At 40.1% G+C, this 16,682-nt stretch overlaps 1 protein-coding gene and 1 non-coding gene across 7 annotated transcripts in view; both read left to right on the top strand.

The window, feature by feature from the left end:
- trnap-ugg lies at nucleotides 1-72 on the top strand. The gene has a single exon. It is a non-coding gene; the product is annotated as a tRNA-Pro (tRNA).
- Nucleotides 73-1,509: 1,437 nt separating this feature from the next.
- Nucleotides 1,510-16,682, top strand: part of slc39a14 (solute carrier family 39 member 14) — a 34,947-nt gene continuing 19,774 nt past the window's right edge. For 3 of the 6 annotated variants that reach the window (XM_034117515.1, XM_034117514.1, XM_034117513.1), the window contains exons 1-2: nucleotides 1,511-1,701; nucleotides 14,922-15,274. In XM_034117515.1, coding sequence (XP_033973406.1) covers nucleotides 14,954-15,274 — 321 coding nt within the window. In that variant the 5' untranslated portion in view covers nucleotides 1,511-1,701; nucleotides 14,922-14,953. Of the gene's footprint in view, nucleotides 1,702-13,466; nucleotides 13,568-14,921; nucleotides 15,275-16,682 lie in introns of those variants that run through there. The other 3 variants (XM_034117512.1, XM_034117510.1, XM_034117511.1) reach the window with 3 other exon arrangements.

The raw sequence follows: 16,682 nt of genomic DNA, 5'->3' as shown, positions 1-16,682 counted from the left end.
GGCTCGTTGGTCTAGGGGTATGATTCTCGCTTTGGGTGCGAGAGGTCCCGGGTTCAAATCCCGGACGAGCCCATCGTTTGTTAAAAGTTACTACATTTATACATCGCATGGTTTCTGCACACGATGTTCTTTCTCACCACTTATATAATACTTCTAAGATTAATATGATAAAACCATGGGTTAGACTTGTATACAGTGACAAGTATCCGCATACGTGGTGGCACTGAGTATATCCAAGCCAACCACAAGTAGGTCTAGACTTTGTACATTTCTCAATAAAACATTTCTCTTAGCAAACAATAAAAAACGTATTAAGACTCCTGAAATAATCGGAAACATTTAAAAATGTGTACTGTGTACAGTATTTGTTATAGCATACATCTCCCTTGTTCACGGTTATGTCTGTAGCCTATACAGTGTATGTTTATGTTTCCTTTTTATGTTGTCATCTTTAAGGATAATTTTCATTGTCGAACTATGGTTAACTACTATGGTTGTTTCATGTATAAAGGTTTAAAGTGCTGTTTTTCAATATGATAACACATTATATTTAAAATAAATGTGTTTTTATATTTGTAATATGCCCAATGGAAAGCGACTTATTTAAAACATCGCAAAATAAACTGGTCAGACTACTGCTTGACCTTTCATCTAGAACCCACCTCACCTCTGCCCACTTTGACAACCTAGGATGGCTTAGAGTAGATGACAGAGTACAGCTACTTGCAATGGGCCTGGTCTACAAGATCCACTACACCTCTATGGTACCCATGTACATGTCAAAATTCTTCCCAAAGGTCAAGGAATACCATGATCATAACACCAGAGGGAGCTCCACAAATCATGTAAAACCCAGATTTGGCACAAAAAAAGGGGAATACACGTTTCGCAATTATGCCACATCAAGGTGGAACGCTCTTCCCACAACTGTAAAGGAAAGTAAAACTATACTTACCTTCAAAACCTCTCTTAAAGAGCACCTTCGGGGGAAAGCATTGCAAAACTGGCCCCGGTAATGGTACAAATCTCAACCTGTCGTACAATGGACAGCTTCCCCCCCCCCATCTATGTATATACTCGCATTTTAGACTCTGTTACTAACTGTATATCTGTAGACTTGGTATGTCTTAAATGTCCGGTTAGGATGTATTAGAACGAAATCTAAAAGGAAAATTGTAAATAAGCCATCTGTATGTAAAAAACCACCTGTATGTAAATTGTAAATAAGCCATCTGTATGTCAAATATGTCTTATATGTCTTAAATGATATGATGAATTGGAAATGGGGGACCCTGATGTAAACAAGACGAAAGTCTTTCTCTGGTCTGCATCCCCTTAACAATTGTATGTTTTGAGCTGTACTGTACTGTACCCAATATACAAGCTGTTAATAAACTTTTCAATCAATCAATCAATCAAAACGTGTGGTCTTGCAGTACTCGCTATCGGCCGGGAGAGGGAGACACAGCCGTTTGGAGGACGAGGTGTCGACGTCACCAGCGAGCATGACCCCCACATCCTCCACGCTGCTGCTGCTGAGATGTGATTGAATGGGAGGAAAAATCTGTCCGTCTGTGAATGAGTGAACGTACCAAGAGACATTTTATTTACCCGTGTATGTTTGTGTGACACCTCTGGTCTTGTCAGAGCCAAGAGAGGAGTGGACGTCAAGCGGTTTTCTGCCCTCAACAGCATCACCGGGTAAGCTAATTGTCACGGCTAATAGGAAGAAACCGGCTAGTGTTACCTGGCTCTTCCTTAGCTAGCTAACTGTAACCGGCTCACTATTGACCGTGAGACGTAGATTCAAATATCAGAGGTTTCTCGCACTTGGTTAGCTTACCAATAGTGGAGCGTGGTTGAGTCAAGACTTGCTATAGAAGCTAACCTAAGGTAGCTAAAGAAAGACTACAATTATCTTGCTCATTCACTTGTATCCATCATTCGGTGTTTTACTATTGTGAAAATACAAATCAAAAATAGTGCGAGGGCAAACTTGTGGGTCTAAAGGCGAGATATAGGAAAAGCTTTCAATGGGTAATCCTCCATTCAAAGCATAGTATAACTTAGGTTAGGTTAGTGTTTTATGCACCCCTTAAAATCATTCCTGTTTTTGATGGGGAAGGAGCAATCAGATAATTTACTTGACAATAATGCCACTCTGTCAACATACTAATAGGAGGAAAAGCCCTGCATTCAAAACATGATTTAAGTCAGTATGTATCAGCAGAATGCAGCCTACATAAAGGATCAAAGCTATTTATTGACAGTGGTCCCTGTCAGTATTTTACGATATGTTTATTTGTTATCATCAGAGGTGGAAGAAGTACTCAGATCTTGTATTTGCAGGGATGCAAACTCATCAGGTATGAAAAAGGTGACAAGGATCCGAGCCCCCCGACCCCACGGAATATCGGCTTTAAAGTGAGGAATAACAGAGGATTTTAGCAGTCAGAACAACTAAAGCAGTTAATAATAACAGAAACGCCAAAGAGCCACATCTAATAGAAATGTATAAAAGCATTTATTTGAATTGTGTAGCAGTCAGTTTATAATTTTGGCAGCACTGTTGAGCATTTTGAAAATGTATTTGCATGCCTCTGTGTAAGGCTTAGTCTTTCTATCTTTATAGCCAGTGGTGTAAAGTAACTAAGTTCATAAACTCAACAAGTACTATACTTGGGTACAATTTTGAGATACTTGTACTTTATTTAAGTATTTCAATGTGTTGCTACTTTGTTCTTCTACTTCACCACAGTTCAGAGGTAAATGGTGTACTTCTACTCCACTACATGTATTTAATACCTTTAGTTACTCTACAGATGTGGATGAATGATGTGAAATATAATCAAGTGTTAAATCAGACTTTAGTTCCACCTGGAGTAAATTCACAAGCTACCCTGCAGTATACAAAGTCATTCAAACTAGCTGCACCTTTACCAGCTTTGAGAACACTTTCATGATCAATCATTATAAAACATATCATATATATTATTCTGAAATGGACCAATCTGCACAACGACTACTTTTACTGTCGCTACTTTAACTATATTTTGATAAGAATACTTTTCTACTTTTACTTGAGGAACATTTTGAATGCAGGACTTCTACTTCTACTTTTACTCAAGTACAAGACCTGAGTACTTCTACTTTTACTCAAGTACAAGACCTGAGTACTTCTACTTTTACTCAAGTACAAGACCTGAGTACTTCTACTTTTACTCAAGTACAAGACCTGAGTACTTCTACTTTTACTCAAGTACAAGACCTGAGTACTTCTACTTTTACTCAAGTACAAGACCTGAGTACTTCTACTTTTACTCTAGTACAATATCTGAGTGCTTCTACTTTTACTCAAGTACAAGATATATACTTATACCACCTCCGTTTATAGCCTATGAAAAAAACTATTAGAAAACGAAGGCTAAAGCTAACGTTAGCAGATAGTGACAATGTATGCTAGTTAGCTAGCTCAACGATAATATTGCGACAGAAAAACTTTTCAGTGCACATCACGCTCTGCCGCTCCGACAGGGAGCTCTGCTCTGAACACCTGAACGGCCCGTTCTAACACCTGTTCACCAGCGGTCCAGTCTGTGCCACAGTGACTCCGGACCACACAGTTAATATTAACGAACGCACCCGTAGGTAATGTAGCTGCTGAAGCTAGACCATCATCCCGGAGCAGCAGAGCCTTTTATTATACATCCATGAGCAGAGCCGACAAGCAGAAAGACTCGAGCACACAGCTCGCGCTTCATTATAATATATAAAAAAATAACACCATGCGTGTCATGATGGCACATAACAGCTCGCGGCCGCAGATTACTCCGGGTCCCAGACCCCCCCCATACCCCAAAAATATTTTTATTGCAGATCTACATGAATCACACAAACAACCTATTTTGGATTCAAAACGGCGAATTTCGCCGAGAGGTGACAAGTTTGCATCCGTGATTTGAGTCAAATGTCCTGCAATCAAAATATACTTAAAGTACACAAAGTAGAAGTACTCAATATGCAGATCGGCCCATTTCATAATAATATATATTTTGATTTTAATTATTGATGCATTAAAGTGTTCTCGAAGCTGGTAAAGGTGCAGCTAGTTTGAATGACTTTGTATACTGCAGGGTAGCTGTTGACTTCTACTCAGGTGTAACTAAAGTCTTATTTAAGTGTTTATTATATTTCACATCATTAATCCAAATCTGCAAATTAAAGGTGGGGTAGGTGATTTTGGAGAAACCAGCTCGAGTGCGCTGGAATTTGAAAATACACAACCGGAAAAAATCTGCCACTTCCTTACAGAGCCCCTCCTCCAACACACACAAACGCGCACGTGACCAATGAGGGCACGAGATAAGTTTGTGCACAGATGGAAGGCTGACAGGCAGGCAGGCCATCCAGTTATTTTAGCCGGGCCGGCTAAAATGATTGGTCGTGCTTTTTACAGTATTACGGCTTCCACAGATGAAATGTTGTTATGGATTTTTTGTCAAAGCACTTAAGATATTCATTGCTATCGGGATGTTAAGAGCATTCCATGGAATATAACAAAAAGTGTACCTCGAGCTGGTTTCTCAAACTTACCTACCCCACCTTTAACTAAAAGTATTCAATAAATGTAGTGGAGTAAAAGTACACGATTTACCTCTAAATTGTAGTGGGATAGAAGTACTAAGTTGCATAAAATCGAAATACTTAAGGAAATTACAAATCCCTTAAAATTGTACTTAAGCACAGTACTTGAGTAAAGTTTACTTAACATCACTGGTTATTATAAATGCTGCATTAATGTATATTTTGTATTTTACTGCTACAAATGTTAAAGGTTGTTTTTTTTATTTTTAATATACTATTGTGTAGTTTAATATACAGCAATGTATCATAATCTATATATTTTTTAGCCTAAGAAATTAAGTATTTTTTAAGCACATAAGGGAACACTTTACACGTGCTTAGTTACATTCTAACACAGTCAGCATAATTATAAAGAAATCTCAGTCATCTGACAGCCTTCCTGTGGTCTCTGTAGTGGTGAGAAAAGGGCTCAAATCCCTGAGGAGAACTAGCAATCATGGTTCAGATGACCATGATCAACCTAGAACAGTCATTTGTTTCCTCCAGGTCTATGGAAGATTTAAGATATAAAGGTGCTCTATTTTGCTCATTTTCAGGTTCATATTTGTATTTAGTGCCTCTATTGTGACATGTCTCCATGCTTTAATGTTCAAAAAGCTCTTCATTTTTCTCATACTGCCTGTGCTGCAGCACCTCTTTTCACCCTCTGTCTGAAACCAGAGCCCAGTCTGCTCTGATTGGTTAGCTGGCTGGCTCTGTTGTGATTGGTCAACCGCTTAGAGATGTCCCGCCCCTTAACCATGTACAATATGTTGGAGCGCTAGCCAATAGAAGAGCGAGTTATAGTGATGTCACTATGTTACAGAAGTTAACAAAGGAGTCCAATGGAGGTGTTTCAGGCAGGGGGGAGTGTGGAAAGGGAGGAAAAGGGAAAACCCCCCAAAGCAAAATAGTGCCCTTTTTAAGAAGGAACTTGGCTCTTCCAACAATGCAACAATTTACTTGTATACTTAATTTGTAGAGCCTTCTTTATGGAATTGGTTTCAAACCACAGAAAAGCCATACAAATACATTTGCAGCTTGAGCAATTCTGTAATCGGAATCAAAACTGACATGTTTGCCATTCAAGGGGAGTTCAATTCAAGTTTATTTATATAGCCCAAAATCACAAATCCTATTTGTCTCAGAGGGCTTCACAAGTCAACAAACACAATTGGCAATGTAAAACAATGTAAAAATAACAAACGTAATTTAAAAAGGAACATAACACAATGACACAAATACAGTTAGAGTACAATAAATACAATTCCATAAAACGAAGGCTCCATGAGGATGTAGAAAAGGGGGTTTAAAACCAGTCTTAACTGTACGCTGTACTAAAGAGGAAAGTCTTTAACCTACTCTTAAATGTGTGGACACTGTCTGCCTCCCTAATCGTCACTGGAAGTTGATTCCAGAGGAACGGGGCTTGGTAGCCGAAAGCTCTAGCACCTGACCTTTTTTTGTGGACTCTGGGAACCACCAACAGACCTGCACTCTGGGATCTTAATGCCCTAGAGGGGCAATAGGAGATTAAAATATCCTGTAGGTAGGATGGTCCCTGACCATTGAGCGCTTTGTATGTGAGTAAAAGTATTTAAAAATCAATCCTGGACTTAACTGGTAGCCAGTGCAATGCTGCTAAAACAGGAGTGATGTGGAGTTGAGTTTTAGGGTGTTGGTTATCAGTTATGTTGTATTCATTTTTTTTTTTTAACTGCTCCTGTTGGATGAATGTAACTAGTCAAAATAACCAAAAGTCTCCTTCAAATGTATTGCAGAACTGTAAAATTGTAAAACAAATTAAAACTGACACTTCATAACTGTTCTCAGGTGCAGGAAGTAGGTTACATGTGCCCTGTGGCTTTCTGCTTCCTGGTCTCTGACCTCTAAGCTGACCTCTGGGTAAAAGTGAGGGGTTGAGACAAACCAAGTCATGTTGGAACCCTTTAATTGATGGTGAATGGTGCCTTGTTGTACACTCAGGATGAGTAGATAATTCGTTAAGTGAACCCCGACATCATGCCCGTAGCCATCCTTCTCTCATCTAATGATAGTCTTGGTTTATGATATCAGCCTGAGGACTTAGCAATAATTATGGGCCTTGGGTGAAGGTGGATGAGTCGATGTTCAGGTGAACATCCCCCTGCTCTAACGGTATATAAGGTGAACCCTGATGAAACAGTGGAGAGCACAGATGTGAGAGGACGAACCACTCTCTCTCTAAGGAACATATTGCTCCTAAATTGTGAGGGAACAAGCGAGGGACTGCTGCCGTTTGTGTCCTTAATCATAAAAGGTAGGCAATGCTTTATCCGGGTTCAATAGTGCTGTTTTTTCCTACATTTTAACTTGCTAGATTTACTAGATTCGCGAGCCCAATGTGCTATTTAACATGCCTTGCTTTATCCTTTCTGAATGATCAGACATGTTTCTTTTCTGATACTGACACCAGAACAGCTGAGAGGAGCACTAAGGAGAGTAATCACTGCTGGGGTCTGATTCTGAGTCGGCTTCCACACACGTGGCGCTTTGAGAACTAGGTAATAACTGTCATATTTGTTAAAGGGATATGTAGGTGCTGCAGATAGTTAAACACATTCTGTTGAATTTAAGGGTGGGATCACCACACCTATCGAATAAATAATCATGATATCCATTTCAAAAGATGCTCTGTGTCTTGTCAGTTAGCTGAATATCTTTGTGTTTTTGGCAAAACATGACCTGACACATTTTTCTGAAATTTCGGAGAACAAACAATGAATATAGAAAGAAAGCTACCAGTTGAATAATCTATAAAGAAATTCATTTGAAAATGCAGGCTTAAATACTTTTCGTGGTTGCTGACTTTTTTGATAAATTAAATTGTAATGTGGTAGCCTCTTCCACTTCAAATGTGTCCACTAAGAGAAACTTGTTTTGATCCATAAGATTGTGTCTTGACTTTATTCCTCTTGCGCCAGTCTTTTTCTATTTATTTATTACATCAAAATCGGATTATTTAGTATCCAGAAGACAAAGCAATGTCAAAAATCTTTGGGCTACATTAATTTAAATGCATTTGAGGTGTACTCACAGTAGGGCTGTACCCGAATATCCGAATATTCGTTCGTTGGAGTACTATTCGGGTTTCAATTTCGTTATTCGGATATTCGTTTTGTTTTTTTTCTCAAATGGAATTTATTGAAATCTCCAATATCAACGTAAGAGCTTGTGCCTCTTCGGGGGGTGCTAATACTTAACCATACACTTTATCGTTTACTTTCTCCGTCTTTATATGTAGATATGACTTTTCTCCGTTAATCTCCGTCACGTTGTTTCCATAGCAACAACAACAACTTCCTGTCAACAGCGCTAACTCTCCTTCAAAATAAAAGCATATCCATACAAAATAGGAAGCCAAGCCAAATTACACTTAAGACATATACAACTGCAACGAAAGTAACAAACAAAATGCAATATCCTTTTCAATTTCAAAGAACACAAATTGGGTTGTATACATTAACACATAACTATAAAACAACAATACTGTAGAATAACAAAATGAATGCCGTGAATAAACCGAAATACACGTGTTGAAGCGGTTTGCTGCTGATTACTACGCCAAGTTTATATCAGCCCTTTTATCAGTCATAGATTGCTTCGCCTTGAGGGAAACTCCTTTTATTTAGACATACTGTAATGGTGAATTGATAAGCAGCTCTAAATAAAACAACACTTTTCCAAGATACATAAGAAGCTAAATTATTCTCATTTGTTGAAAGGTGTTTGTCTTGAGTGGTGGCGATTTGTTTGCTTTTAAATCCTGGCAAGTGCAGAAAGTGGTCCCTCGTGCACCTAATTTTGTTCTAATCTCCTTTTTCCATGTGGCGTTCACAGGCTGGTGGATAAGTGTTTGAATTGGCTGCGTCTCCTGCCTCAGCTCCTGATAGACTTGTGACCAATCAAGAGCTTTCTCAGGCAGGCGGTGATGATGGCAAGGGAACATTCTCTTGTGTGACGACGATGTGACGCTAATTCTGATAACACTGTTGTTTGCCTGATGAAGCCTAATCACCACACGTGCTAATTCACTCAAATTCGGTGCTCAGACTTCCTGGTGACAATGGTGATGAAAGTAAAATGTGTTTGTCTACCACCTTTTCTTTCTTTATTACATCCTAGCTCGTGGCTTGTCTAGCAGTCGCCTGTTTTGTTTGTGGTTTCTTATCTGACAGCAACGTCATGAGAGGGAAGTGTAAAATTCAAAGCAGGGCAAACAGGTGACTTTATAAGAATAGTAGGGATGCTCCGATCGATATCGGCCGATACTCACTCTGCCGATCGATCGGTGCTCTCTAAAAATTCCGATCACGAGAGCCGATCGCATGACGTAAAATACATGACACTTTTCTCTGTGCGCGGCAAAACAAGCTCGCCAAAATGGCTTCACCGGTCTGGCATTATTTTAAGTGTCCGAAAATGACAATAAAACAGCGGTATGCAATGTGTGTGTGAAGCAGAAATCCTGCAGCTCCACCCGCTGTGACGGACCCGTGAGCGGAGCGAAACACACACTAAGAGTTAGACCTAACACACTTAGCTATTTGATCTACCTCTGGAACAAGCTAAACTAGTTATAAATATATTTATTCTTCACTGTCGGGTCACTCATTACTGGATCAGTGAGCTGCATGAGACGATACTGACGGGCTAGAGAGAGAGGAAAAGAGAGCGCTTCCACTAATTTCTCCTGTGTTATTATCCAAAGTTAATGTAAACTTGAATAATGTACTTAATTTGAATGTAATAATTATGTTGGTTGTTGTTTGTGGAAGCGCCAGTGAATGAGCCCCATTAACTGAGTTTTAAATGGAAGATCCCCATAGGCCCCGCCCACTCGATCGGATCGGCGATCGGTATCGGCCGATACTGATTCCGGCGATCGGCCCCAAAATTGGTGATCGGAGCATCCCTAAAGAATAGTGACATATTTGAAAGGCTGAGCAGAGTAAAACCATCTGCCTGCCTCTGGGAATTGAATCCAGCAGACTGTGACCAAGCATTTTCCTGTCCTTCTCTACCCTCTGTAGAATGGTGCAGGAATGAGTCCTAAAACCCGGAAATGAGTCTGGATTTTTTCACTTTAGGGCTCCCTTGTGTGGAAGTCAACGATTATTTATTTTTTTATTATTTTTGTATTGGTTTTTCAGTTGAATTATACTTAAAGTTCAGGGTAATCAACTGTTAAAAACATACTGTTCAAATATTTTTTTTCAATAAATGGATGTTTTCAAAGTAAATGGATAATCGTTTTTAATAATCGTGATATCAATTATTGACCCAAATAATCAAGATTATGATTTTTGCCATAATCGAGCAGCCCTACTATTTACTCTTGGCGATTTACGCTTCAAATTTAATAAAAGGGATTCTAATATGTGGAAGAATCCTGCTGCACAATACGTGTAAGCATCATAAAGGTGTGCCAAATATCTTATCTTCTGAAATATTCCAAAATCCAATGGATCAATCCCATTGCTTTTCCTAGAGGGAGCCTTCTGGGTCCATCTACAAAAATACCTCATCATTACACCACTCTATTCTCATTCTCCTCTGCTGCTGGCTCTCTTGTAAAACTCATATTTAACTCCATGGCAGCGACCTTCATTGTCGTGGTGAAGGACTTCCCTTCTGCAGACTGCCTGCCGTCTTTCCTCGCCACCCTTTTATCTCCACTGCTACAAATAGGTCTTGGACTCCAAATGCATGTGTGTCTGAGATTGCGGTGACATCAGTCTGACCTGACATGCTGACATTTAAAAGCAGTTTGTATTGTTTAAATTGGACCGTAGCCACACTGAGACCAAGGCAAATGTCTGCCAGTGAACAAGGATTCTGCTCCTTTCGTGTTTACTTTTAGCTTTGCTGTTTGGAGCTGTATCTCTCCTCGGCAAAATAAGGACTCCAGAGAAACTCTCTCTGGATGGAACTTTGGGATGTAAGCCTTTGCAGACCATTTACATGCACAAAAAACGACATAACACACGGTTATCTTGCTCTTTGGTGAATAGAGCAGATTCTATATTTGAAAATGATATCGTTCAGAATCAGAATCATTTTTTAAACCTTGAATACTGATAGGCCAAAATTGACCCATGATGAGTTTTACTACCTACAAAAAGAAAACATGCATTTAAAAAGAGCCTTATAATAACTATGATTATTGCCATGATCACCATCTAATGGCCAATGAAATCTTATCAAGAACGGGACTAGCAGGAAGTAAGCTTAATTCGCTCCTGTGGGTATTGTCCACAGTATTAACTGTTACATGTCTAATATATGTAATATGTAATGTTTATGCTAATGTACTCTGCTTTTTGACCTGTGTTTGTAGAATAAATCATATATGAGATTGCAGTAGTGCACACATGTTAACAATCAAAAGGTCCATGTTTATCCAGGGCATGGCTGTCTTTATGTTTTGCTGCTGCCTCTCCTAAAAATGTTCTCCAACACCTTGCCTCTCCTATCTCTCTTAATAAAAAATAAATGTGGAGAAGGAGAGCCATATCACTTTACCTCTGGCTGATTTCCTGCAGCCAGAGGCGGGTTGGAGGAAGACAAGCAGGGCTCATAGTTGGAAGGTTGTGTTCTTTTTTGGTTCAATATTTTTATAACCATGTAAGTCCCATTGATATAAAGACTTAAAATAAAAAATGTGCTGGAAACCACCAAAGGACCAGGGTTTTCAGATTTATTTGAGCTGTCCCATTGCTCTGGTTGTGTTCACACATTTCTAACAATTCTGCGAGTCGGGGGCAATAACTAAGTGACATTAAAGTGATGTAGTTGTTATGATTTGTAAGGAGTTTAAGTTTGGATTTGGTGGAAACGGTAGTCCGTTTAGTGATGTACAGAAACAAAATAACAAATCATTTTAAACACATCTTTTCATGAAGTAACGGCTTAGCATGTCGAACGTCTGCGTGGTTATGATCCTCGACTTTAACTTCGACAAACAAACAGAAAGCCCACGTTGATCTTCACCTGCCAGGGTTCATTTTAGCATAGCTTCGCGTCACAAAGAAACTGATGCCATATTACGTAAAAGGCATGGAAATAAAGTAAAAAAGGTTTGATACATTTACGTATATCAACTCAAATCCAATACTTTGGAAATATTAACTAACTAACCCTAACCCACTAATTCCCATCTCTTATTTCATTAAACAGGCCCCATTATGCATGTTGGTGTTTCCTGTAGTGTGGACGTAAATGGTCTGCAAAGGCTAAAAGTTCCATCCAGATGGAGTTTCTCTCCCACACACTCCCCTGCCTGAAACGTCTCCACTGGACTCCATAGTGACACTATTCCCACCAGGGAAGCATGGAGAGACGCAAGGAAACCACGAGAAGCAGGGAAATGAGTTTTAAGAGCAATGGGACGTCGTTTCCTCCGGAGCGTCACGTGAAGCGACGTCCGTTTGTGATGACGCCGCACAGCTGATCGTCTGACAGCAGCCAGATCAGTGCATGCGCTGCATCGTCCAATCAGTGAGCGATACACAGTAAGGGGGCGGGGCGAGTGTCTGAGGATTTCACCGGAGGATGGTCTGGTAGTTCCTCGATTATCGCTCCTCCGTTATCGCTCCTCGATCCTCGCTCCTCGCTCCTCGATCCTCGATCCCCCGGCACAAATAAGGCCACTGGGACGCTACTCAAAATGGCGCAGACAAATCAACTTCCGGTGATACCGAGACCGAGAAGCGAGGAAATGAAAAATAAGAGAAGTGAAACGCACCCTATGTAACACTCTCACTTCTATTGGCTAGCGCGCCAACATATTGTACATGATATGCTTAGAGGCGGGACATCTCTAAGCAGTTTACCAATCACAACAGAGCTGGCCAGCTAACCAATCAGAGCAGACTGGGCTCTGGTTTCAGACAGAGGGTGAAAAGAGATTTTTGAACATTGAAAGCATGGAGACATGTCACAGTAGAGGCATAAAATACAATGATGAATGAAACATGAGAATGAGCATAATAGGGATTACGTATTTTACTTTAGAATGACGTACTGTAATGGAATACTTGTATCTATTATTGTTATTATACATTCTACAAAATGCCTACAAAAAGTCCCAAATATGTCTATCATATTTTCCATATTTTGATATGATTGCTAGTTTCTTTTTACACCTGGCTTTGACCTATGTTACAATAGCAGCCATACAGTAAGGAGGTTAAGGTTCAGAGCTCCTCTTACTTTTACAATGATTTTATGAAAGCAAAGTGCAGGGAAAGGGAAACAAATGAAGCTAAAGATACGTCCAAAAAACACTTAATAAAGCAAGTAGAGGAGGATACAGTTCATTGGTAGAAGTTGACATATTAGGAGAGTCTTCTCTTTGCCTCCTCAGAGAGGGAAACAGTTGGCCTATGACATGAAGGAGAAGGCAGACAGACTATCCATTTTCAAGTTCTGTTTGCTCAAGGGCATCACAGCAGTATTTAAAAAGAGAGGACTCTCTTTCTTTCGACTCTCCTGGCTTTATAAACAACTTCTCTGGAGTTCCTAAGCCCTCAGTGACATAAACTTGATTATATTGGCTTGCAATATACAGCTGCAGTATATCCCTGTCAGATTCCTAACTAAATTGCCATTTCTTTATTTAGGATTAATAAGGGAAGCTCATTGCAGATTTAGAAAAGGAATGGTGTGGGTTTGGCTCAGTGCTGGAGTGTTTGGAATCTGAAAAAGTCCACGGTAGAGTGAATACAGAACATTTAAGATGGCAGCTGCCATGTCAGATTTCCCCACCGGTGAATCGTAACCTCCGTTTTACCGTCTGTCTCTCTCCTCTACAGTCCACTGCACTTCTGAGGAGCTTGATGCTTTCCTCAGGCGTTTCTTCCTCTCCGCTCGCTATTTCCCCAGACCCCCTCGCTGCTCCCAGGTAACCTGTGGGCATTACTCAGCACGCTCGGAGCCTCCAGGCAGACAGACCCAGTTATCATTAGAGGCTCTGTAGGAAAAGGTGTGCGTTTTTCACACAAAAATGAATGGGTGTGATTATTCAGCCCACTTTTGCGTGTGGACCTGCAGGGTGCACTGTAATGAATCAGTGCTCTGTGCATTGAACCACACGGGAACAGTTTTCCATATGTGTTTGTGCTGTGTACATTTGAAGTTTTGTGTCGGAGATGGCTAAAGTGCATGCACTATGCAGTTGAAATGCTTGCATAATTTTTTGGCTGATTTATAAAAAAAATAGTTTGTAATCCTGCTGTGTGTGCATTGAAACCGGGCACCTAACAACCCATTATAATAAAAGCTGATATCACTTTAAAGTATTTGTTCAGATATTCTGAATTATCAGTGCATTTTGTGTTTAAAAGAGCGTTACTGTAATCCTTTGCTGGGTTATTACATTGGTGTATTGTGTGGTGAATGTGTTGCTATAATTGTGTGTAATTGGCGGCTGTATTTATCCCACCAGTTTCCTCCTCCCTCTGTGTTTTGAGCCTCAGGCAACGGCCTAACACTGGGCCTTTGAACACTTTGGGGGTTTCATTTGCTATAGGGGCACCCCTTTTCTACTCAACAATTGATGCAATAAATATCAGTACATAGCATAGTTATCAATGCTCCCTTTTTTTCAGTTCTGACTATATACAGTCAATGGTTCTGACCCACAGCTTTCTGGGACTACTAAAAATGGGCAGCAAGTGTTTCTTTAAACTTGTCATGACTTGTTAGTTGATCAGCATCATTTAGGCTTTAATAAACTTTTTTATCTATGCAATGTTATTTTATTACTGTATGTGTAGATTAGTAAAACCACAATTTTACAACAAAAGTATTTGGGTTTATTTTGAAAACAAAGTTGTTTATATTCAGTGCTATTGCTATAGTGTATTGAGAAGGAGAGATCATTCCCAAGGAAACGTTTATTTGAGCTCTGTTATTTAGATTCAATCACACATAGTATGCACATGCACAAACAGGACCTATACACATGCATTCATTAAAGGGGCCCTATTTAGCTTTTTAGGATTTTCCCTTCCCTGTAGTTGATATATAGGTTTTTGTTAATTATCGGCAAAGGCTAAAATCCCAAAGTTCCCTCCAGAGGGAGTTCCCTCCCACTCCTGGACACCAATCTGGACTTGAGCTAGCGACCATTTGTTTTGAAGTCCCTACAGACTGAGCTCTAGCTGCCTTCTGTGTAGAGTAAAGAGTATCAGCATTGTGTATTTGTCATTTCAAAGGTTTGGTTCAACTATTGTTCTTATCCTTGACACCCCCAGGTCATCAACGTCCCCCAGCCAGTGAAGAAGCCATGCTTATCTGGTCACCTCGTGGCTGTGCCGCAGTGACCACCACCCCCCTCCAGTCCAAGCTGATGTTTGTTCTGGTCCTGGCTGTCCTTTTCTGCCCCTATGGCCAGGTGACATGTAAGGGGGAAGGTCAGACACAGTCCCCTGCCCAGGTGCTGCAGGACCTGCTCTCCCGCTATGGGGACAACAGCACCATCACGGTGCCCCAGCTGCGCTCCCTGCTGGCCCTGCTCAGCCAGGGTCAGGCTGAAGGGGACAACATCAGCAGCAATGTGCCCGAGATACCTAAAACAACCACGCCCCACAAAACCAACAGCTCCAAGGTGAGAACAAAAGCACATCTTGTGTTAGCAATATGAATATATGAAACAGTCAAATGTTGTTTTACCTTGATATGATTTGATGTTTCCCCTATAAGTGTTAATTAGGAAACATGAGTAGAGACGACAGTCCATCTTTGACCATTACTCACACAACTATTCCCTGTTATCCCTTCAGTGTGAATCAATCTTTTAAACTGAAAAATGTCAGAAAATAGCCCACGTTTCTTTGTTTGCTGACCAGCAGTCAAAACCCAAAGATATTTGATATACTACAACATTATAATAACTATTGATCTTCTTTTTTTTTGTTATTGTGTTTTTTTTCTTGTCAATGGAATGATCATGTAATTCGTGGGACTTGCTGCTGAATACAAAGCTTGGTTCAGAGTAATCATATCAGAGCTGCAGTTCCCTAACCCTATAGGTGATAAGGTTCCTTTTATTGCCTTCTTTAAAGATGGCTCCTGACATGGGCTTGCTCCAAGGTCGTCCCATTATGAGTTAGAGATCTTCTGAAAGAGTGGGACCTGGTCTAAATTCAATCAAATCAGATCTGTGCTCATGCTCTTTTGATCTTGGGTTAATTGCATGAGTAAAAGTAGTCTTTTCTAACAAAGCTGCACATTTATTTTGATGCATCAAATAGTGTTGCGCGATATGCTAACATTTCAACAGGCAGCCCAACAACTGGAATTGGCGATATTTTAGTGCGTGTGTTTTACAGCGTATCATGTGAAAGCAGCTTAAGTCTTAAATTGTCAAAAGAACCACCCAAAAATGACCCAACCCTAACATTATATTACCAGAATTGGTGTTTCCAAATGTTGGTCAAATATGCAAACGGCACTAGATTTGCATTACTCACCACCAGACACAAAAAAACGATGGTAATCTTTTGAATGGCTGGTAAATTCAAACTCTAGCCATTAAGCAGGTGGCTCTTTAAAGGCTATTTAAATTAATCTCAATTCTGGCTGTTTCTAAATCACTTAATCTCTAAATATTTGTAACATTAAAGAGATCACTTCTAGCAAAATAACCATGTAAGGGTGTTCTTATATCCTCCATGGAGTGTCTCCTTAGCCTTTTGAGTATTCACCTTCTTTTTTTTAAAAGTTGTAGCAGTTTCAATTCTTTTGGTGGAGCCTCAGAGTCCCTGCCACACTGAAGCAGGCATGGTAAATCCAGCTTTACTCCTGCCTGGAGGAAGCAGGAGCCACCGGTACCAAATAGCTGAAATACTTAGCATATTTCCCATGCTTATTGTCGTCAATGATTGACTCACTTGCTGATCTGCTTTTGAATAGATTTAATCTGAGTAATGTTGGCAAAGTTCTGAACACTTCTGAGAAATGAAATGGAACAAAAGGCTAAGGTCAGACGTTTGCAATGGATTCACACCATTGTG

Source organism: Trematomus bernacchii, unplaced genomic scaffold, assembly GCF_902827165.1.
Source record: "Trematomus bernacchii unplaced genomic scaffold, fTreBer1.1, whole genome shotgun sequence".
NCBI lineage: Eukaryota > Metazoa > Chordata > Actinopteri > Perciformes > Nototheniidae > Trematomus > Trematomus bernacchii.
Note: the sequence above shows the minus strand (reverse complement) of the source record. Positions and strands in the feature narration are given on the sequence as shown.